Here is a 22,448-nt window from a genome sequence, read left to right as displayed (position 1 = left end):
CTACCAATAAGACGGTCTTAAACCTGCAAAGTTTGACAAACTTGCCGCAGTGTGCTCCTCGCCCTCCTTCTTACGTTGTCCGCTCAGCTACAATGCATGTTAGACCTTCTTGTTGACAAGTCATGATTAGATGAAACTTACCTCCAGCTGAACACCTTTGTGAATGTGTACCAGCCAATCCACGTAACTCTGAGCCTCGTTGTTGCGATCTTCCACGAGCATACGGGCAAAGTCAAACTCGGCGCCGTCAATGCCTTGTCGAGCGAGCTGAATAGTGAGACCCTTTGAACCACGCATCGTTCGCAGGAACTCGATAATGTTGCGGACTTGAGCGTTGAGGTGAGTCTCAAGCAGTGGTAGAGCTGATGTGTAGGGGTCAAGACTCTTGAGAGAGTCCCTGTCTTCTCCAAACAGATCAGAAATGAGGTTAGGAGAAGTCTGTGAGTGGAACCAAAGGAGGCACTGTTGGCCATTGTCAACCAAATACACCCCACCAGGCTCAACTCGTGAGAATGATGTGCGGATCGCAGGTGGCATCTTCAGATGGCCTGTCTCGGGGTCGGCGAAGCCCTCTTCGGGTGCGAGATTGTGAATAGGAATCATTCGCGGGTACAGATACAGGCTCAGCTCGAGAGCACCCATAGAACGAAGCATTCGCATCTCATGGACTCTGCGGTCTGAGTTCTCGACACCTCCCTTGAGTGCTCGGCACTTGAGGAGACCAAGAAGGTACATGCAGTACTCCTTTAATCGCTCAGGCATGACAAGCTGTCCTGGAGGATGCTGTTGGGCGGCATGCTTTCGATAGCAAGCAAGAACGTCAATAGCCTTCTCACTTAGCCAGTGGCGGATATCCTTGAGATTACTAGATGTAGTCGCCAACTTCGTGCTGGCTTCCTTGGCCAGCATACCAATGACAGCGTCCTGATCAACAAACTTGAGGCACTCACGAATACCCTGTTCACGGGCACCCGATTCCTTGGAGGTTTCCGTAACGCTAGCAATAACATTTGAACATCGCACGCGTCGTTCGCCTGAAGCCGTTGTATAGAGGAGGGCAGACTGGAAGTGAGCATCAAGCTTGGGATCCAGCTTGCCATCGTAACTAAAGCTGACACCCATTGCCTTGTCAGCATCAATGACGCCAATTTCCAGGTCTGCACCAAAGGTGTGTTGGATAAAGTTGCCATGGTAGCCCGAGACTTGGAGACCGTTAGAGCATCGGACCTTCATGAGAGCTTGGAAACCAGTTTCTCTGGTCACGGCGTGTGAGATCTCAAGTGATAATTTTCTGCTATCCCTCGCAGCGATGAAGTTAGGGTAATAAAAGGTCTCTCCGCCAGTGGTTGAGGAAACATGACCTAAAGAAAACATGAGATCAGCATCAGTTTATGACACTTTTAGGGACTGGGCCTACCAATAGTCGCAATATCAAGATAACCACCTGACGGAGCAGCAAGGAAGAAATCAGCACCGACACCGGAAGCAGCCATCTTCTCGGCAACCTTCTTCCAGGCCGGATGCTCAGTTGTGTAGAGCTTCTTATCGATTTCGCCTCCAGGGTGATTACCATTGTCACGCATGAAGAGACGACCAGGGCCCCAAGTTGGCAGCGCAGAGCAAGATGCCACAATCTTGCCTCCCGTCGCCTCGAGGGCGGCAAGCGCTGAGTTCAGGGCGGCGAGAAGGGCGGGCTCGGGGTTTTTAATGGTAGAGAACATATCTGGAAGCCTAGTAAGCAGAGATGTGATCACATCCTTGGATTCATATGGGTCGACAAAGAGTCCCTCGCTCAGGGGCACGAAGGGATCCTCAAGGTCAGGCATGATCATCATCTGAGCTTGATCCAGGGCAGGCTGTAGACCGTTAGTGAAAGCGGCAGTATAAGCATCATTTTCAACTCACGTTGACATTATAAAAGTGAATGTCTTTGTCGTACGTGACGAATCCAACCTTGGCGCCTTCTGGTATCCTACGTTTTGGCTCTCCATTCTCATCCAACTCTTGATCTTCACCACCATATAGAGCAACACGGATACCCTCACAGAAAGCCTCGACATAACCCTTGTTGTAAGATTCTTGGGTTACGTCGATGAGGAACAACCATCGCAATCCTACGGGCTCCCTGGTCCAGTACTCTTTAGGCACAACAAACTCTACAGTTCCTCGGTGAAGCTCGGGTCGAGTATCACGATCAACTCGGACACCTTGTGGGTTGGTTGCAGAGAAATACTCGGGAGAAGTGTCATTGGGATATGCGCAGAGGTTGCAGACAAACTTGTTTCCACCCGAACGGAACATCATAAAGGGGTTCATATAAGCTCGGCATCGTCTGCATCGTGGGGGTCCAGCTTCACCAAAGTCGAGGACGGGAATTTCGGCTTCTCCAGCCTGCAGCGGAGCTAGCGGCTGCAGCAAGAGTCCCAGAGAGAGGCCTGTAGCTTGGAGAGCGTCCTGAGTAGTTGGGATGTTGTTGAGTGTGAGTCGAGTGTACTTCGGTGACGAGTTGCCCTGGTCGTAGGCAACAAACGAAACGGTCGAGGGGGGAGGGACATGTCGTTCGAAGGTGGGATACACGTTCTTAAGGTAGTACTGCTGGATAGCGTCTCGCGAGGCCGGTACGCTGGGCATGTCGTCGGGTGACACTCCCTTGGGTCCGCTGGTAGACACTGAGGCTGTACCGAGGCCCTCGCCGACACCGGGTGTTCCAGCAACAGGACCAGAACCAAAAGCCGAGTTAATTGGCGCACTAAATTGGCTCTGACTTTGCATCTGGGGAGTTCCCTGGGGGCTTCCAAATTGACCTCCAAAACCGGGACCGCCGGGGACGCTGTCGAGGAACTGTGTAGCCGAGGTCCCCTGGGGGGGCATGCCATTGAAGGCTTGTGAGGAGCCGGTAGGTTCAACGGTATGGTATGCATGACGATCCTTCTTTTTCCTTCTCGCTGTGCCGTGTCCATCTCCCAAGTTCATTCCACCAAGCTGAGCAGCCAGTGTAGCATCTTGTGACGGAGGAGCTTGACCTGGAGGAGCCTGAGCCTGAGGAGGTGCATAACCATACCCGGGAGCTGGTGCGGGTGAGCCAGTCATAGGAGGAGGCGCTTGCTGGCCTCCGAGATATTGGGGTGCTCCATATGGTGATGCTTGTTGTTGGTAAGGTGAGGGAGCGATTGGCGATTGGAACTGTTGCGCAGAGGGTTGAGATGTTCGGTCGGGATCACTGGGGTCAATGACCTCGCCATGGCCAAGAGCGTGGTACTGAGCATAGTCGGCCATTGCGACGTTGAGGCTCGAGAAGCGAAAGGGACGAAAGTATCGAGGGCGAGTATCGATCTATCGGATGAGCGTGTGCCCAGTAAAGGAGACGTGGGGCAATGAAATGTACCGTAGGATGATGGATGGCGGTAGCTAAAGCTTCAATAACATGAGACAAGAGAATTCGACAAAGAAATTATATGCAGAAAATCACGAACATGGTCTCCCAAGTCCGCACCCAAGCTGAAGACCTTCTTTTTTCTTCACCGAAGATTTCAGGAGCAGAATCGAGATGCTATCGTTGATGATAGGTGTCCTGCCTGCCTCGCTGGCCTTTTCTGGTGCACCTTCCGGTTGGACATTCTGGGCGATCGTGTTCCGTGTCCCACCTTACTCTGATTGGTAAGGCTTGAAGTATGAACTGGAATGTGCACTGTACAGATGGACTGTGGTCTATAAGACGGTCATGTGATGCTTCAGCATAGCATTTCATAAGTGTAAGTAATGATGCGCCTCACCAACGACATGATGCCACAGGTCTCGCTCAACAACTGGGTAAATGATTTTGTGTGTGAATACGGACCAGAGGCTTCCAAAATAATATGGAGAGTAGCAAAGTCATTTGCCATGCTCAACTCGAGAGGGAACTCACCCCATGTGTTGATGCTAACCTAGACCTGCAAAACCAACAGCTTTTCTGTAACAGTATCGTCTTCCTGTAGGCTCGTGGAAGCAGTGGGTATAGTTCCGCTTTCTGTTATGTTTCATGTACCTCTGGTTGCTGTTTTACTATGACGGCTATCTTTGTGCCAGAGGGCCGTTCTTATTCTGCGAGGAGTCTTATCTTCGTTTCTAACGCTACAACTCATCAGCGAATCTTGATATGACAATACTACCTCTGTCAACGCGGCAGCCAATAAACTTCTACAAACACAGACGAAGCAAACACAGACTCTCGATAAAAATAGGCCTATAAACGAATCAAAGTGTTACCGTTTGAAGACAAGCCAAGCCAAGCCGTGCTTGAGAAGCCCGCGATCGGGTGGGGTGAATTATCACGTCCTCATCACGAACATAACGGCGAGCCAAAAATAGTATACAGATCTCAAATCAAGGTCAGTAACTCGCATCTCAAGAATGCTAGACATCTTAAAAAGCTGGCGTATGTTCCATATCATTTAGTGCCTAGACGATAAGGCTGTTGAATTGGGCGCAAGCTCTCATGATGCCACGTCCTGCCCCTCACTTGACGTAACGCGTCAATTGCGACGGTGAAGCCAGAGGTGAAGCTTCGAAGTGGCTGGAAATGTTGTTATGTTGAGGTTATAGGATGTTGATATTCTCTCTCCTCAAGCGTTCTAAATAAGTCAAAGATCAATATGTAATGATAAAGAATTGCAAATGCCCCAAGTTAGATCTGTCTCGCGGTTGGCCACGTATGAACGGCATACGTACAATGAGTAGGTTGCCATAAGTGTTGGTAAATCCAATGTGAAATAGCAATAAGTATCATACGGACGAAAACGAAGAAGAAGAGAAAGAATGAAGCACCTTAAAGAGAGACCATGAGATGTGTGGATGCGAACCGTAGACTATTCACCATTCGGTGTTGCTTCTTTGACGCCTCCCACCGTGTAAGTCGTGATGCAACATCTTCGCCCTCTCAAGAGCCGATGGTGATATTTTATTCAACGAAAAAAAGTAAAAGTGCACTTAAGTTGCATATGAATACTTTCCGACCAGTAAACGATGTAAAGTTGGCTTGTGATGTGGTGTGTGGTGGTTTACCGATTAGACAGTGGTGGGATGCGGATAGCTTCAGAAACGACGCGCGATGTTGAGAAATGGACTTGTGAGTGACTTTGAGCAATATGGATCAGATATTTATCGAATCGAGCCAGGACAACGTAGAAACTACACTATCGTGGTCGCTGTTTCTTAAAAAGGCATTGAAAAGCTTCACAGGAGCATATTCATCACTGTATCAGCCGTAAATCGGAATGCGACAACGAGCATGGCTCATTCAATCGCCGCTCAACGGTTCTCGAGCGCGAAGGGAGGCTTATATATCAGTCGCAATAAGTCAGCGAATCCTCCACCTAATTTGGAACGGAAAAGATTGCCCGAGACTCGCAAGAAGACAAAGAAATCGAGTCATTCATCTCTTAGACAATGGTCATCGAAGAAGCGAGAGAATCGAGGGAAATGGATGCTCGGGGGCATGAGTTGCGCTCGCATTTTGCCAGACTCTAGATCACACAGAGATACACCTCACCCAAGGTGATGTCTGGGCTGGCCAATCAGAAAAATGGTCACTTGCCCAGGATTATTTTGGCATTTTTGGTGCCCCATTTTCTCAAGTGCCATATCTTGGAGGGTCCAGGCTTGGCATGTCTCTAACTTTGATGAGCTGGATGTGGCTGGACCGAAATAGTGCAAGAGATTGTGAGTTATGCAGCGAGCTTCGGCCAATCCAGAATCGCGATAAGAAAGTTCACGTGCTCTATGAAGGTCTTGTCACTCTTGTGCGCTGTTTTGTGCAATGGCATGCCAGCGGGTGCTAAGTGTGCATGCGCATTTTTAGTGTGGCGCTTTAAATGCCCCTCCTCCCAATCGGGGCAAGTGGGCCTATGGCAGGTGAGCAAGACGGGAGAGTCGCGAAGATGTAAGAGGAGAGCAGCGCAGGAGCAGGAGCTTGGGGAGGAGAGTGATTGCGCTCTGCCCCCACCGAATATATAAACATGGCCCATCCCCTCCACGCGCCCGACCAAGATAGTTCTACTCGTCGTTTGCTCTCTAGTCTCTTAATCGTCTTCCAAAGCCTTCACTCGTCTTCAAACGTCTTTGTCGCGTCTCATTTACCATCCCAACTACTCGTCTTTATTCAAAGCATCTCAACCCACACAACCCACCGCAATGCCTCCCAAAGCCGCTGCCGCCGCTCCCAAGAAGTCTGGCCACGCCAGTTATCAGGTGAGTTCATTCATTCTCGAGGTATTTCTTCTGGATTGGTCGTTAACATTTAAATTTCAGGACATGATCACTGATGCCATTGTCAACGTATGTGAATTCTGAAAGCTCCCCATTCATGTCGCGTCCACCATCGCGCACTCAGTCTTCGGTCGCGGATGAGGCTATCGCCACACGCCCGACCGACGATTTCACCTCACTCATTCTCTTCCATTCGTTTTCACTCACTAACGTGTTTTTCTTTGCATTCAACAGCTCAAGGACCGAAAGGGCTCTAGGTAAGCTTCATTTTTCATTTATCCTTGTCGCGCAACGCACTCACGTTGTCGCCTTTCTTTTCCCTCTTTCCCACCAGCTACTGACTCGCCGCACAGCCGTCAATCCTTGAAGAAGTATGTCAAGGCCAATAATACTCTCAATGTCACCGACAACATGTTCGACTCTCTCTTCAACAAGGCCTTGAAGGCTGGTGTCGACAAGGGTGTCTTTGAGCAGCCCAAGGGTCCCTCCGGTGGTACCAAGCTCGCCAAGAAGCAGCCTGAGGCTAAGAAGCCCGCTGCTCCTAAGAAGCCTGCTGCTGAGAAGAAGGAGGCCGCTGAGAAGCCTGCTGCCAAGAAGCCTGCTGCTAAGAAGACCGCCGCCCCCAAGAAGGCTGCTACCGAGAAGAAGGCTGCTGCCCCCAAGAAGGCCGCCGCTGAGAAGAAGACGACCGAGAAGAAGGCCGACAAGGCCGAGAAGGCTGAGAAGCCTGCTCCTGCCAAGAAGCCCGCCGCTCCCAAGAAGGCTGCTGCTACCAAGAAGGTATGTGTGAACTCAGCTGCTCTCCCATCACATCCTCTAACATTCTATCCAGGCCGACAAGGCTGAGAAGCCCGAGACCGCTCTTACAAAGACAAAGACAGGTCGCGTCACCAAGACCACCAAGGCAGCACCCGTAAAGAAGACCGCTGCACCTAAGAAGGCAGCACCCAAGAAGGCCGCTGCCAAGGCGTAAATGACGCTGAGCAGTATTGAACTTAAATTAATGACGGCCACGGCGTTAAAGGATCTGTTCACGGCAAGGGTACGGAAAGTACGGCTACTGGTATTTTGATGGTTTGGTTCGGAGCGCGGGATTATCGGCTGTTTGTTTACACGTGCACGCGGAGACTCGCGTCTGTATGATTCTACCCTCAGCCATCTCATTATGTTGGAGGTGGTACACTAGAAGTGAGGGTCATTTCTATGCGATTTTGTCCCCTGTATTCTTATCTTATATGACATGACAGAGTCTTCTTACGGCGTGTCATGGTTTCAAACAATGCTGGAGGGGACGGTCGGCGTGTTTTTGGAGAGGGCAAAAGTCTCGGTTGTGGGTGAGGAAGGGTTGTTTGCGATTATACCACTGTCGCTGTTTTGAGTTATTCGATTTGAACTACGCAATGAACATTTTTCAAGATTCCTCTTCATTCGATGATAATTCATGATTTTCGGATATTCCGTGAGGCATGAGCGAGCGCGATTATGTGACGCGCTGTCTTAGGGCTTGTTTACGTGGGTTGAGGTGAAGCGTGTCTCGACTCTCTTTGCCAGGGGGGTTTCACGTGGGTCGCCAACATGCTCTGACTGACGAACGAAACAATAGACTAGGTAGGTACGTGGGGGAAAAGGCGGTCTTGGGCGTCTAACGCTTTAGACGGTATGAAATGAGCGCAATCTAATACGATTAATTGCCTGTTGGTGGTCTGAAACTGTAGAGCATTTACGCGTCTCAGCCTTGTTCTGGGTGTAAGTGAGTCTGGGTATATTCGTATTCGCCGTTTCTTGAGCGCGAGTGCAAATCCCAAGCCTTGTTCGCCACAATAGAATTGTTGCTTCGAGACAAGAGCTTTCTAGTCATTTACCATAGTTGTCATCTTGCCTTGGCTGAGGTATTGGCACTCGCCGCCATATCATGGTTGAGTGTGTCGCTGACCTGCTGGTGAGGATTGTAGTCGAGAAAAGTGGAACCATGAAACTTTTGGTTTGGCACCCGTGGTGTCTCCCTAGATAACTGCCTACCTTAGTAGGTAGACAACTCACTCTTCAAGGCTTGCTAAGTATGTGAGCAGGTAGGAGGACACTCAGGGACTACTTAGAAGAGTCTTGTCAAAGAGTGCCTTTCACAGATGACATGATGACTCATTTGGCGGCCTATATGGCTAAGACATAGAGTCTACACACTCTTCGCACACAGGTAGTCAGCAAGACAGACATTGGATCTCAGCGTCTATTTCGAAACCGTATCGTCCGGGGCGTGAGATGAGACATTTCAGCTACAGATATCGACCTGTCGTCACAACTCACGTGCCTCAGGTCCCAACGTGAAGCTTAACCAAACGCTCGTACCTGTACTTCCTTGCAGCACAGATTACCGAGCGAAGAGCTATGACAGTACGTATCCTACTTGTAGGGACCACAATGCCCAACGTCAGCGGTATTTCTGCCCCTCGTAAGCTCCCGGCTGGCCCGTGCTTCTTCATGCCCGTCAATGATCATCGCCTGTTTCGTTCTGTTTCGTTCTCTTGAGTCGACTCTGTTCGTTGTCTCTCTCTCCCCTGTCCCATCCTGTCCAGTCTGTCCAGTCCAGCCTATCTTAGGCTTCTGTTTCGTGCCACGGACGGTTCATCCCCCTGAAAGTGACTCGATTCTGTGCTGGGTCCAGGCACCGTTAGCGATAAGATATTGACCCTGGGGTCTGAAGGCGCTGACGACTTCAACCCACTTTGGACGCCTCTTGGGTGGCATCGCCAGATTTCTTTTCCTTTCCCCAGTGACTCAAGATCTCGTTTGGTACAAGCAACAGCTCAGGTTGTGTGTGCCTTAGCATTCTTGCTGCGACGTCCCCCTCCAGCTCCTGACCGATCGTTCCGGGGGCCACTTGCTGCGCTGTGTTACGCCTGAACCTCATTTCCTCACAAGGCTTCCTACTCCATAAGGTACCTATCTATCTACGGTACCCTGCCTGCAAGACCTGTGCTTTGTTGACCCTCAAAAATCTACTATTGTCTTGTTCTGCCTCGTTTCCGTCTCATCTGCGCTGCGCTGTTATTATCGCTTCCATTGCCGCCTAATCTCCTCCACTCGGTTTTCCTCACCTTGGCCGCCTACCCAAGCTCTTGCCCGGCTGTGCCGAAGATGGCGGGCAGCCTCTGTTTGCATGCGCCTTGACCTATTATCGCATCAGAATCACCTCTCCATCTCCCCTGTGACGCAGACGATAAGCTCGAACCATAGCAGAACAAGACGAGACACGCCTGAAAAGATCACCTGAGCCGATCGCGCAGAAAATCTAGTCGCTATGGCATCGTCCAATCCGTTTCGCAAGAGTGCTGCCATAACGGTAGACTCAGCTTCTTTTCCCAATTCAACATCCTCCGCCGCCGCTCGTTTCCCTGCTCTCGACCAAATTGAAACAGCACCTACTCCTCCGCCTCCGACCAGCTTCCAGCAAGTTGGCTCTTCAACCGTTGACTCGAAATCTAAGATTACCAAAAAAGTCCGCGTACTATCACCCCCGCCGCTGTCTCCCGACTCTCCCGAATGGGCATTTGCGGCACCTTCTATCGCGCAACAGACCGCGAACCAACAGAATGAGGACGATCCGTTCGATGCAACGTCTAACGACGATAGCGACCGCGAAATGGTAGCTGCGGCTGCCCATGGCTATGCTCCGAATGGCGGTCAGGGCATAGGAAACCCATTCAGCAAGACATTACGCAGCGTTGATTACCCCGTCGCAGAACAAAAGCTTGAGCATGAGCGCAAAGAAGAAGGGCAGGCGCTTAAAGCCGCCAATACAGCCAGAAGGTCTCTGGACGTCAATTCTTTCAAACGATTACTGATGACGGGTAATACGGAGTCGGACAAGTCTTCGCCGCCGAGAATCCGACAGTCGATGCCGCCACCAGCGAAAAACACAAAAGACCGACCGTCTGTTTTCCGAAGAATATCACATGATGATTCCAAAGATATATCGACCCCCGAGAATGCACTCCAAGAGGCATCTCTCATATCTGAAGAAGCCTCGGATACCCCGGAAGATGATATTGATCAAGAGAACGTTTCTGACTCAAGCACTTCTGCCCAGCTAAGCACAAAGAACAGCAAGAGACCGCCGCCGCCACCTAGCTCGCGACATGGCAAGTCCATCAAGCTGGATCTGGTTGGTCAGGCATCTCGAGAACCTCTTGCAACACTGTCATCAGATATGAACAAACCGCTTCCGCCCGCGCCGGTGAGAAGAAGTATGGAAGAAGGAGGCGACTCACCGTTTGACCGTGAAGCAGCTGGCAAAGTTCCAGACGCTGAAGGTGATGTGGGATCAGCATCGCCAGAACCATCAGGCGGCAGCCGTAAAGCAGTTCCTGCACCACCACCTCGACGAGGTCACGCGAGAGGAGAGAGCAAGGCCCATGCGTCTGGTCTAGGCTTGACACAGCAGCATTTTGTGCACAATGAAGAGAACTTATCACGGTCATCGTCTATGAGATCCCGACCTGAGCACAACCGACGTGACTCACATGCAGCAGCACCTCCACCTCCACCGCCTCCACCAAGATCTCATCACACCTCGAGACAGTCGACGCAGATACCATTGGGGGTGGCCTCAAGCCTCACGGACCTGAGCCAATCGTCATCATCTCCTGCCCCATCCCTGGATGTCGATATGAGCACCACCTCCACGCCATCACAGCTGCGTCAATCTTCCACAGTTGAGTTAACGCCTCCGAGAGATACGCAATCAGGAACACATCAGCCTGTGACGACAACAAAATCTTGGGCTCCACCACCACCACCTGCGCGAAACACATCTGTTCGACGGCCTGCGAGTATCAGAAGTGTTGACAGCAGTAGCCGGCGGATCTCATTCGAAGCAAAACCCCATAATCAGATGGCACCCCCTCCACCACCTCGAAGGCAACGAGGCAGCAGCCGTGGCAGCGTCGATGGACCTCGGAGGACGAGTCTTGATGGTGTAGGGAAGGCTGGATCGAGTCAAGTGGCCGAGGAGGAGCCTGACAATGTCGCAGCGACAGTCGGCTCGGGTCCCACATCTCCGCAATCGGCAAACGAGCCAGGGAAGAGTGTTGACATCTTGGCTGACCTGGACGCCCTACAACGAGAGGTGGACGCCCTGCGGGGAAAACTGGGATGACGAGGTGCACGCATACATACGACGGAGATGCATGCATGAAAGCGAGTAGAAGCATGTTGGAATGTGTTGATGGTTGTACAAAAGAGGAGCGTGGCGACATGCAGTCGAAGCTTTAGTCTTAGTGGAGTGGGAGCTGAGGACGAGGGAACGGACGAACGAAAGAAAGAAAGAGAGCAAGAAAGAACATAATATGTATGGATGTGACATTATGCGGGCGTTTTGATGGACAGGACTCTGGCATGATAGAGTTGTCTGGTTGGTCTTTGTTCTACTTTATCTGTATGGGAAAAGGTGTTGTAGATGAATATCATGATGCCAGGCATGGCAAGTTGATTGAGTTGTCAGAGACAGAAGTTAGCATAATGGAAGTGATGTTTGACGATCATGATGAGGATTGAGGATTGCATGCACTCTGTCGTGCTCTTGGATGACCGTATTGGTGTAGTGCTCGCCTCTACTCAGCCACCAGGACACATACAGTACAGTACAGTTCAGTACACACACACGCACACACACTACCGATGGACTTAGATATGAGTCGTCAGGGAGACCCTTGTCATGAGCTAGCTGTTTAGCAGTTTGGCGTCTGAACCCCGAAGGATCCGTGACAGTTGAAACATATGACCATGAAAAGTGTAATTGTTTCTAGTGAGCGAGCACGAGAGCATAACAATACTATTGTGAGTATTTGTGAGCCTTTATTGACAGGCTTGCATCTATCTGTTCTATTCTGTTCCTTTCCATGTACACACATATGTATATTTGTTGTCTGCTCACTCCGTCATGTCGTATTGGGCGACATGATCAACGTGGTGAGAAGGGGGGGAGGGGGGGCCTCTCTGTGGCTTGTGATTGGGGGCAATGATCTTCACTGCGACTAGGGGAATTTTGCCAGAGGGCGCACGGGATGGAGGGTTCTTTTTTTCGAGAAGGTCTGCCAGGGACAAGGATCTTCACTGCTACTGTAAAGGTACAGACGCTACCTCCAACAAAGACCAAGTACTGTATCGTTAGTAACCTGGACGTCCACTCGACGAGGCGAGTCGGTGAGGGGAAGGGTCAAAGCACGACATACATACTTACCTATCTGTCACTTTATACAGCTTTAAAGATATTGAGATACTACAGTACCTACTAAGCTAACGGTACATACAGTCCCTTGTTGTGAGCTGGTGACTAATACCATGTACCTGGTTCATATGCCATACCATAATGGAACAGGCGGTATATACTAGCAAGTTGACGCAACAGAGATCCCACTTGGACCCAGACAGCGACAGCGACGGCGACCCCTCTTCTTCAAACGGTCAAATGGGTCGAGGTACAAGTAAGTTAGAGCTAACAAGCTGTAAGTGAGTGAGGGACCTTGTATGGATGGAGACGCCCCCATCACGACAGCTCAGCTTGTGTCACGCACGCTCTCCGTCTCCCTCTCCGTCTCCCTCTCCTACGGTAATGCAATGCACTCTCAGTGCATCTACCAATCTATCTGAGGTAGGTATAGTACCTCTTAAATAACCCAGCAAGGTAGCACTCGCCTTATCTTACCTCGCTCCTACTCCTCTGCCTCTCCTCCTCTTCTTCCTCTTCCTCTTCTCTTACATTATTTCCCTCGCTATTATAACGACATCAACTTCCCTTCTTCTCTGCAAATACTTAAACTCATCCCTCCCCATAGATCTCGACATTCTCCTTGACAGCAATCCTCTTTAATCAGCATATCTCTTCTCTTGTCATCTCTTCCTTCTCTTGTTGGACCCATCTCTGTATTTAAGACTCATCTACATTTACATGCCTCTTTGTCTCTTCTACCGTCTCACCCGTGCTGTCTCGACGCTCTTCACTTTGACTCTCTCATAAGATACTCGATCAATCTCAATTCCACTCATCACCCAATCTCACAATGTGCTACGCCAACCTCGGAACTCTCATCTGTCAAGCCTGCGGCCGCCGCGTCGGCGAACAACCCGTAGGAACATCACCCTGCCTCACCGTCTGCGGCAAATACGTCTCACGCGTAACTGGCACCGTAGTCAGCGGCGAGTGCGGTGTATGCAGCGATGCAAAAGAGCAGAGGAGCCAAATGACCGTGAGGCTAAACCGGGCTTTCAGCAAGTGACGCACCGCACCCAGAGCTCCAATGCGGCATTATTCAACCCTCCAAGTCATCTGTAAGGTACCCTACCAGGTGTGAGATAGGATGGTAAGCTCTGCTTACGCTATCTGGGAAAAAGGACAAAAGACAACCCTGTACTGACATACTTGTCAAGAGGCATTCAGGCTCTATCAAGGGCAAAATGGCATTGCCTGCAACTCGGCTCTTACGGGATGGTTATACCCGTACGAAAGCCGGAACTCATACAATGAGGCCATACCGCCCACTAGTTTATTTCTGTTCGATAACATTTCCACGCTTTACGACTCATGGTCTTACGATTTACGGCGGCGTTCACGGCATAATGCTCAGTTTCAGTTTGGTACACGAATTAGATGGAGCATCAGAGTTACTTTCTGTGTTTGACGACAGCAGCAGTCTTTCATTTCTTGGCTGTCCTTGTATTCTCACTACTACTATACCCATGATTACTACTATTCAATAAATTCACGATAACGACATGCCGCTGCTGCATGTGCCACGCGACAGGGCGTCGTGTGGAGTTATCGTTGTCATGAGACCTTATGTAAAATAACGGTGTACACGAACGAACTAATGCGACCAGCACGGTAGTGCATGTAACTGCATTACCGAGGTTTCGAACCGTACATACGTAGTACTAGGGGAGGAAAGAAAACTCATGCCCTTGATCCTAAGTGACAAAAAAAAAGCTAAGGTAAATTTACATAAACTGAGCATACCTTTATTAAGTTTAGAATATCTTTTGTTGAGTTCATTTTGGCACCCTGTATTAGAGCCTGATGTTTTCTTGCTCCCTAAGGTCGTACGTACTATTGTACCCACTGGATTAAGATTCAACGGTATTTGTGCTTATCCTTCTTGATATAATTCTAGATACTATCTGTGACACTCGGCACCAAACTCTCTCAAATAAATATTGCTTATTATTCTATATGGCTCGAGTGTTTGGATTTTCCTCTAAATGCTGACTAGATTGGTAAATTGCCTCGACAGATCTCGTTCCCGCCGACCGATCACAGGCCTACAAGCCCTCGTACAAAAGCCGCCGCAGGCGGTATTGAAGTAAATAAGACAGTGATAGTCCCAAAAAGACTCATCGACAAGCTCGACAAGGCTGCAGCTCGAGGGTCTGTTCGCAACAAGACTGAAGTCGCGATGGCGCTCGAGTTAACACCTAGTGTCACTCCGCGGGTCACGTAGTCGTCCTCGGGGACTCGCAGCCAGCGCAATATGCGCGCCCCGAGCACAGCGCCCAAAATACCACTGATGATGGCCAATGCAGCAGCAGTATTTACATCTCCTCCTAGGTTGTCAGTCGCGGGGACAGCGAGCGCCAGCGTCAGGCTGCGCGATGCAAAAGCGAGGCTGCGGGCTGCCGAGATGCCGCAGGCGTAGCACAAGGGCGGGTATGCGAGCAGCGAACCAACACTGATCGCAACGTTGGGTATGACGATGGAAATGAAATGAGTGCGAAGCTCTCGTCGGTATTGAAACATGGGCAATGCGAGAGCTACAATACTAGCATCGAGAAGGGTGCCGAAGACGTCACCGGCGCCGGGGAGAAGATCTTTCTTCGAAGTTGCGTTGCGCCATAACTGTATATACTTTGCGCCTGTGCGGTAAGCGTGAAGCGTGGTGGTCAAGCTATCGCCACGAATTGCAGCAAGTGCCCATATGATAAGGACTGTTGCAAGAGACGACACCAAGACTGGATGAAGATATTCTTTCCATTTAGGTGTAACTGACAATGCCCCGAACCAGGCGAGAACATTCACGGCAAGGTGAAGTGGCATAGCATAACCGGTTGAGTAATAGAGAGGAATGCCAATAAAGGCAAACAGTCCTACGAAGATCGCCACATCGAGATTTGCAGATATACGGGCCGCCCACAACTCAGCCTTTGGCGGCGGCAGAGGAATCTGTGTGAGAACAGTCGTGGGATTGAGAGCTTCAACAGCATTCACTGGGGCTTGACCATTTGCATAGTGATGTTCTTGAAGCCGCAATTGAGGTGGAGTCTGTGGTCGCGAAGGCGCCGCTGACGTTGGCTCCGAGTTCGGCGCGGATACAGACATAAGCGGTATTTGAGAGCCAGCTCGAGATACGCTCGTGCGACGTGATATGCCGGGAGAGTTGACATCTCCTGTCGAGAGATCTGGTGTTTGACGGCCGAGCTCTTCAGCTCGTTGGGACCTTGAACGCCTCGAGACACCAACAGCAAGTTGGAGACTGCGGGTAATCCAAGCTGCCATAGCCATCATGATAAAGAAGCCAATGACTAGAATCGTTAGAGAATGGTCTATATGTGGACTCGAACGGTGACATACCAAAGATTGCAATAATGACCATGACTTCAACGATGCCAATAGGAGGACTGAGAGGTAACAGGACGAAAGACGGCGTAAAGAAGATGCCCATCCACCGAAGCGACCAGCCGGCCTAGAAAGATGAGACATGATAAACTTGTTATTGAAAAGGCTAGCCATGACTTACAGGCACGTCAATGATATTGACCAGCTTTCTTGTCTTGTGAGTACCCAATAATGACTCACTTGCGATAAGAGCAAAGAAGAGTAACATCATGCAGGTAACAGAAGCAGGAAATGAAACATTGAACTTGTAGAATATTGAATCAACTCCAAAGTTGACAGCGAGTATTATTGTGATACCGAGTGGCACATAGAACCAAGCACGGACGAGCTTGGAGCTGTTCTTGTTAGCAGCCTGCATCGTGTTAGTCAAGTCGAGGGTTCTTCTGATGAGTGATTGGCTCACCAATTTGATGGCTTGCATCAATTGCAAAAGGTCGCTGGTATCTGCAGCCATTTTACTCTCTGTACTCTGATAAGGATCATAATATTGTCTCGAGGGAGCGATTGAAGTTAGTTGACCAAGCACCGAATCCCGGAGGACCCTGGTCATGTGCGTTAGCCCGGGCGACCCATCCATAGGTAGTAGGCAGGTAGGCTAGGTAGGGGACGAAAGAAAACTCAGGATCTTGATCCTAAATGATGAAAAGACTTAGGTAAATTTGCATGAATTGAGGATACCTTTATTAAGTTTAGGGTATCTTTTGCTGTTTTGACACCCTACATCAAGGTCCGGTGGTTTCTTGCTTCCTGAGGGTAAGTTGTATGAGCTAGAGATAAGACAACATCAAATGGTTCAGTCAAATGAGATTCATACCTGGGAGAGCCAGAATGAAATCTCCTTTTATTTACTGCCCTGTCTCGTATGCATCAGCCCGATTAGCCGAGAAGTCATGATAAAATGTAAGTGACGGACTTCAGCTCCCGTGTCATGGATGCGATGGGGCTCATTGAAAGGAACTGACGATGCACTTCCTTGGGAGATAAAGCACCAAGAAGCAGGAACGGTTTTCAGATCGACGGGAGGCTCTAGAAGCAGAAGGTTGCGCTCCTCACTTTTTAGCCGCGGAAACGTCTCTGCGGATGTGATATTGGATCCATACATCTCCCTGATATCACGATATAAGATACCGACCTTATTCATCACCCCATTATCCCATCATATCCCTCTTTGCTGGCCTTTTGTGAATTAGTTATGTGACGTGATGCTCAAGTCGGTCCGATGTTATCAGAGATGGGTTCCTCTCTGCCTGAGGAGATAATTCAGCCAACAAAGGGCGATACAAGCATCGCGTGTGGCCATCTTAAACCTGGCGTCGGAGCAAGCCGAGCACGGAATCACAGTCACGCGTCAAGGCATGGAAATACCACGAAAATGCTTCAGCGAAAGTTCGAATGCGGATCCGAAGATATAGACGCTGCATTACATGGGCCGTCGTTCAATTTGATGAGCCAGGAACAGGCGATGCACTCTTGTCCGGAACTGGGATGCCGAGACGATCATCCATGGGTAATGATTCACTGTTGACCGGCGGGTGTGACGCTTCATTAACACAATATAATACAGCGTTCTGCGCCGGGCTCAAGAAGTTCTCGAAATAGCCCTCACCGACAGAGTCCACTCTCCCAACCAGCAACACCAACAGGTCTCCTGCACCGTCTTGAGAATCGATTTCGACGAGCTCAACCCTAGGAATCTCCGTTTGGATCGAGTCGATCAATATCATCAACCTCATTAGTTGAATCAGCAGACGGTCCAACATATCAAGCTGGCAAGGAACGTAGACGAAGGGCACGCGACTCTGAAGTCAATCACCGTAACTCATCCGCCGAAGATTCGGTGCCGGTCATCTCGGCTCCGGTGGACGGCGAAGAAGGGACTCGCCAGTTGGCGGTAGCGGGGGTAGCCTTGGGGACATTAGACCTCGACCGCTTGAGTCGCATGGCGAGAAACGACGAGACCAGAGGAAAGACTGGAGAGGCATAATGCCAATGTCACTGTAATCTTCAGAAAACGAGGCGTCAGGGGAGATTTCCTATCCGAGGCAGTTGGCCTGCAACTCTTGTCGATCATTGGATGTGAGCATGGATTATTGAATCATTGGGTACGTAGCAAAGCTTTAGCTGTTCTTGACTGTATCGGTATTCAACCAAAAGACACCGATTCATTCATCGGCAAGATCATCTTGGACCCGAAACAACCTAAATTGGGATAATGATCCTCATGTTTCAAGTATCACCTACTCCAATTGGCTGTAGTTTTCGTTGTCTTCCTCGGTTCCGGGGTCCAAAAGCTGGGGTTAGCGACACTCACGGCTCCGGCTCGCGTCGGATGACTTCATCTGGTGGGCTTCAATTGCCGGCGCCCTTTTGCCTGCCAACTCAAGCCTGCGATGCTGTATCTTTTAACTACTCAGCTTCGCCTCGAGATCTTGATCTGATTCATAACACATCTGCCCATACAAATCACCTTCCTCAACCATGTTCCGCCCTATCCTCAGACAATGCGCTCGAAGAGCTGCTATTCCTCTGCGACCATGCGCCACAAGGTCCTTTGCCTCGGCATCTGGACCTACCTTCAACTGGGAGGATCCTTTGGCTTCGAATAACCTCCTGACTGAAGAGGAGCGTGCAATTGGAGAGACTGCAGAGAGATACTGCCAAGAACAATTGCTACCCCGCGTTCTACGTAAGTTGTCTCAAACTCGATATCCAGAAACGCCCACTGACTTTCATGTCTTACAGAGGCCTATCGCGACGAGTCCTACGATCCCAAGATTCTCGAGGAGATGGGCGAGCTTGGTCTATTGGGCGCTACGATAGAGGGATATGATTGCGCTGGTGTATCCTCTGTTGCTGGTGGTTTGATCACACGGGCCGTGGAGAGGGTCGACAGCGGCTACCGATCTGGAATGTCCGTTCAGTCCTCATTGGTGATGGGGGGTATCTTTGAGCACGGTACTGCCGAGCAGAAGGAGAAGTTCCTCCCTCAGATGGCCAAGGGTAAGCTCCTCGGTGCCTTTGGCTTGACAGAACCCAACCACGGCAGTGATCCTGGAAGCATGGAGACAGTGGCAAAGCCTCACCCTACCAAGAAGGGTTACTATTCTCTAAGTGGTTCAAAGACATGGATCACAAACAGCCCTATCGCCGATGTCTTGTTGGTATGGGCAAAGTTGCAAGACACAGGCAAGATTCGAGGTTTCTTGGTGGAGCGCAAGGACTGCCCACCAGGTACTCTCGAGACACCAGCTATCAAGGACAAGAACGGTCTTCGAGCCTCGATCACTGGCATGATCCACCTTGACAACTGCCCTGTGCCAGATGTCAACATATTCCCCGACGTTGAAGGCCTACGAGGCCCCTTCAGCTGCCTCAACAACGCTCGATACGGTATCGCCTTGGGCGTCATGGGTGCTCTTGAGGACTGCATCGCCCGTGCCCGAACATACGCCCTTGAGCGCAAGCAGTTCAAAGGCAACCCCCTAGCCAAGTACCAACTTGTTCAAAAGAAGCTCGCCGACGCAACAACAGATGCCGCCTACGGCACACTCGCCGCCATCCAGGTTGGGCGTCTCAAGGATGAGGGTAAGGCCACACCCGAGATGATCAGCATGGTGAAGCGACAGAACTGCGATACCGCTCTCAAAAACGCACGAGTCCTCCAGGAGATCTTTGGAGGCAACGCTGCGAGTGATGAGTACATGATTGGCCGACATGTGGCGAATCTCTATGTGACACAGACTTACGAGGGCCAGAGTGATATTCACAGTGAGTTTACCTGCATGACGGGAGTGATTGTTGCTAACAGATATTACAGGTCTTATTCTGGGACGTGCTATTACTGGTGTCCAGGCATTCGTGTAAATGAGGAGTGATTGGTCAGGAGGCGATATAAAAGAACCATTGAGGTGCATACCCGTGTTATAGATGCTTGGAAAGCAAACATACAGTTTCCAGTGCAAGGCATTTAGCCAATCGTTTAATCTGGTTTATATGGCCTTAAAACAGTACAGTAGCATGGCATTGACGAACAACAAAAGACGATTTACCAGAATAGCATTTGCTAGGTGTGTTCTTGCTTAGAAGTCGTGAAGTTGATGTTTGGTGTTTAGCGCTCACTCAGCCTGGATTATTATCAAAACGAAACCTCACCTTAGAATCAGTGACGTCGTTGGTCTCTACAGACTGTGTATGACTGACTGTCAACCACCAGCCAGTGATGCCGTCAAGTTCCGCGTCCGCTTCCGGTCCCGGGGCCGGGCTCGGCAGTGTTAATTCTGATAATCAGGTAATGTATGCATCTAAATTCCTGCCGCCATTCCCGTGGCAATCGCGAAGAGAGAGGCTAGCCCACGCTTGTATATATCATAGTACACGAATCATGAGTCAACGAGTGGTCAAATACCATGAGGAAGCATCTGGAAGTTATGGCAAAGGCAAAAAGTCGATAGGTACTCTCCCAAACTATAACGTACCCTGCTGGCCTCGACCGCCACCTAAGTATTATTACTCACTGCTGCTAAATCTTGCCCTGAGCCTGAGGTTGACTGCCTGAATCTGAAGGTAGTTCGGCCTCGTGAATGCTGTATAATCTTATTGTCATGAGTAAATAAGCATCGAAACCCGGCGAAGAACAGTTAGTGACTACCTACCTACTAATCTACGGTTCGTGAAAGCCAAGCCCACTACGGGTGCCCTCCACTGTATCAGGGCCCAACGTAAAAATCTGTAGCCAGCTGTTAGTGCTCGGGTACCGCTAAACACTGATTCGCCCTCAGCAGTGGCGGTGTCCCCCCTTCTGGAGCGCCGCCCAGCTGTGGCCCAGTCACAGGCGATGGAGGGCCTAAAAAAACCTGACTTTTCGGGCTGCCACTCCCGTCTCGTCTGGACGGGAGGTGCCAGCGCAGCCACTCCTCCAAGCCAGTCCACCTCAGTCACTCACCCGCCCGGGCACGTACCAGCACAGTACAGCACAGCACAGCACCGCACGCACGCACGCATTTACTCACGCCTTCCTTCCTGCTCCGCTTCTGGGTCTCTCTCTTTGTTGACCCTCCTTCCCCTTCTTTCCTACCCCCATTTGAACGAACCATCTTCCTCCAAATCCCGCCTCTCTCTTCTACTTTCTTCAGCCTCGACTGAATTTCTTTTACGCTTACATACTCCGACTACCCAAACAACTTTCTACCACAAATATCCATCATAAAACAGTCTTTGTGCACTGTTTTCTATCCCGGACGATCTTTCCCATCGATCGTTGTTGTGCGTCCTTTCCTTCGAATCCTTCTTCCTTCCCGACCGCTCGTCCTGCAACCCTTCGACTAACATCTTTGTCCAACCTAGAACGACCGCGATACCTCGCAACAAACCCTTTAGATACCCCCTCTACACATCACAAAATGGCTCTGAAGCGCATTAACAAGGAGCTCACTGATCTCGGCCGGTAAGTTCGCTCTCTTCACAGGTCTGAGGGGTCAACCAGATTGCCCAAAGACGTCAGGTGGGGGCACTTGGTAAGCGGGGTCCTCAGTGACGACCGACGATGCCAAAGCCCCTCGACGCCTTCAAAGCCTCATGGCTCTCTTCTCTTGACGAACTTTTGCTGACTTTTCTCGTGCAGAGATCCACCCTCTTCTTGCTCTGCCGGCCCTGTCGGCGAGGATTTGGTAGGCATCAACCCTCCCCCACGTTGAGAAGCACGTGGCTCTCAAAGGCGTCATGACTGCCGCAAGCCTCTTCCCAGGACGAACGAGATATCATTTTTGAGAGTACGGCTAACGAATCTGAATAGTTCCACTGGCAAGCTACGATTATGGGTCCTGTAAGTTCACCTCTACTGTGCTTCTGGATGCGCTGCCTGCTCAGATGGCTTTTGGGCGTGGCGAAGCCCTCAGCCGCACGCCGGTGCAGCCGCATCTGCATTCAACGAACAATCACAAGAACAAAGTGGCTGACCAGATCTCACAGAGTGACTCTCCATACTCCGGCGGTGTCTTCTTCCTGGCCATTCACTTCCCTACCGACTACCCTTTCAAGCCTCCCAAGGTCAACTTCACTACCCGCATCTACCATCCTAACATCAACTCTAATGGTAGCATCTGCTTGGATATTCTGCGTGACCAGTGGAGCCCTGCGTTGACCATCTCTAAAGGTACGTCTGATGTGAGAACCCTTTTGGCCCAGGCCCATTGCTTACATATATACCAGTCCTTCTGTCCATCTGCTCGATGCTGACAGACCCCAACCCTGACGATCCTCTTGTGCCCGAGATCGCCCATGTCTACAAGACTGACCGACCCCGATACGAGGCCACAGCTCGGGAGTGGACTCGAAAGTATGCAATCTAAAGCGAATACCAGGGCCGGTGCGGTTAGACTTGGGGTGGTTTCATCTCCCCTATCATGAAGCGACGTGAAACGAACGAGTGAAAGCTTCGCGTGCTGTTGCGAAATGTCTATTAGTCGGCGATACCTATATGGGTGCTTTGCCTGAACCGGGGCTTTGATTGCGATTATGAGGCAATGAGCAACGATACGAA

The 22,448-nt window shown here is 50.4% G+C and overlaps 6 protein-coding genes across 6 annotated transcripts; 4 read left to right on the top strand and 2 right to left on the bottom strand.

Annotated features, from left to right (window-relative positions):
- On the bottom strand, window positions 1–3,276 carry FMAN_10564 (uncharacterized protein; the record flags this gene model as incomplete). The annotated part of the gene is made up of 4 exons (XM_041823963.1): window positions 1–87; window positions 142–1,361; window positions 1,418–1,856; window positions 1,906–3,276. The coding sequence occupies 4 exons, from the start codon at window positions 3,274–3,276 to the stop codon at window positions 1–3; spliced, it is 3,117 nt and encodes a 1,038-aa protein (XP_041689491.1).
- A 2,895-nt stretch (window positions 3,277–6,171) lies between these two features.
- Window positions 6,172–7,219, top strand: FMAN_10565 (uncharacterized protein; the record flags this gene model as incomplete). The annotated part of the gene is made up of 5 exons (XM_041823962.1): window positions 6,172–6,228; window positions 6,289–6,315; window positions 6,481–6,503; window positions 6,600–7,026; window positions 7,079–7,219. The coding sequence occupies 5 exons, from the start codon at window positions 6,172–6,174 to the stop codon at window positions 7,217–7,219; spliced, it is 675 nt and encodes a 224-aa protein (XP_041689490.1).
- A 2,325-nt stretch (window positions 7,220–9,544) lies between these two features.
- On the top strand, window positions 9,545–11,401 carry FMAN_10566 (uncharacterized protein; the record flags this gene model as incomplete). The annotated part of the gene is made up of 1 exon (XM_041823961.1): window positions 9,545–11,401. One exon carries the CDS (start codon window positions 9,545–9,547, stop codon window positions 11,399–11,401), a length of 1,857 nt encoding a protein of 618 aa, XP_041689489.1.
- A 3,150-nt stretch (window positions 11,402–14,551) lies between these two features.
- FMAN_10567 (uncharacterized protein) lies at window positions 14,552–16,364 on the bottom strand (the record flags this gene model as incomplete). The annotated part of the gene is made up of 4 exons (XM_041823960.1): window positions 14,552–15,816; window positions 15,866–15,977; window positions 16,032–16,262; window positions 16,314–16,364. 4 exons carry the CDS (start codon window positions 16,362–16,364, stop codon window positions 14,552–14,554), a joined length of 1,659 nt encoding a protein of 552 aa, XP_041689488.1.
- Window positions 16,365–18,388: 2,024 nt separating this feature from the next.
- Window positions 18,389–19,774, top strand: FMAN_10568 (putative glutaryl-CoA dehydrogenase; the record flags this gene model as incomplete). Its single annotated transcript, XM_041823959.1, has 3 exons — window positions 18,389–18,596; window positions 18,653–19,678; window positions 19,728–19,774. The coding sequence occupies 3 exons, from the start codon at window positions 18,389–18,391 to the stop codon at window positions 19,772–19,774; spliced, it is 1,281 nt and encodes a 426-aa protein (XP_041689487.1).
- A 1,535-nt stretch (window positions 19,775–21,309) lies between these two features.
- Window positions 21,310–22,257, top strand: FMAN_10569 (putative ubiquitin conjugating enzyme ubc1; the record flags this gene model as incomplete). The annotated part of the gene is made up of 5 exons (XM_041823958.1): window positions 21,310–21,353; window positions 21,531–21,576; window positions 21,702–21,731; window positions 21,878–22,061; window positions 22,118–22,257. 5 exons carry the CDS (start codon window positions 21,310–21,312, stop codon window positions 22,255–22,257), a joined length of 444 nt encoding a protein of 147 aa, XP_041689486.1.
- Between the last annotated feature and the right edge of the window lie 191 nt (window positions 22,258–22,448).

This window comes from Fusarium mangiferae (genome assembly GCF_900044065.1).
Source record: "Fusarium mangiferae strain MRC7560 genome assembly, contig: FMAN_scaffold016, whole genome shotgun sequence".
NCBI classification, from domain to species: Eukaryota; Fungi; Ascomycota; class Sordariomycetes; order Hypocreales; family Nectriaceae; genus Fusarium; species Fusarium mangiferae.
This window is presented reverse-complemented; position numbering and strand designations above follow the sequence as displayed.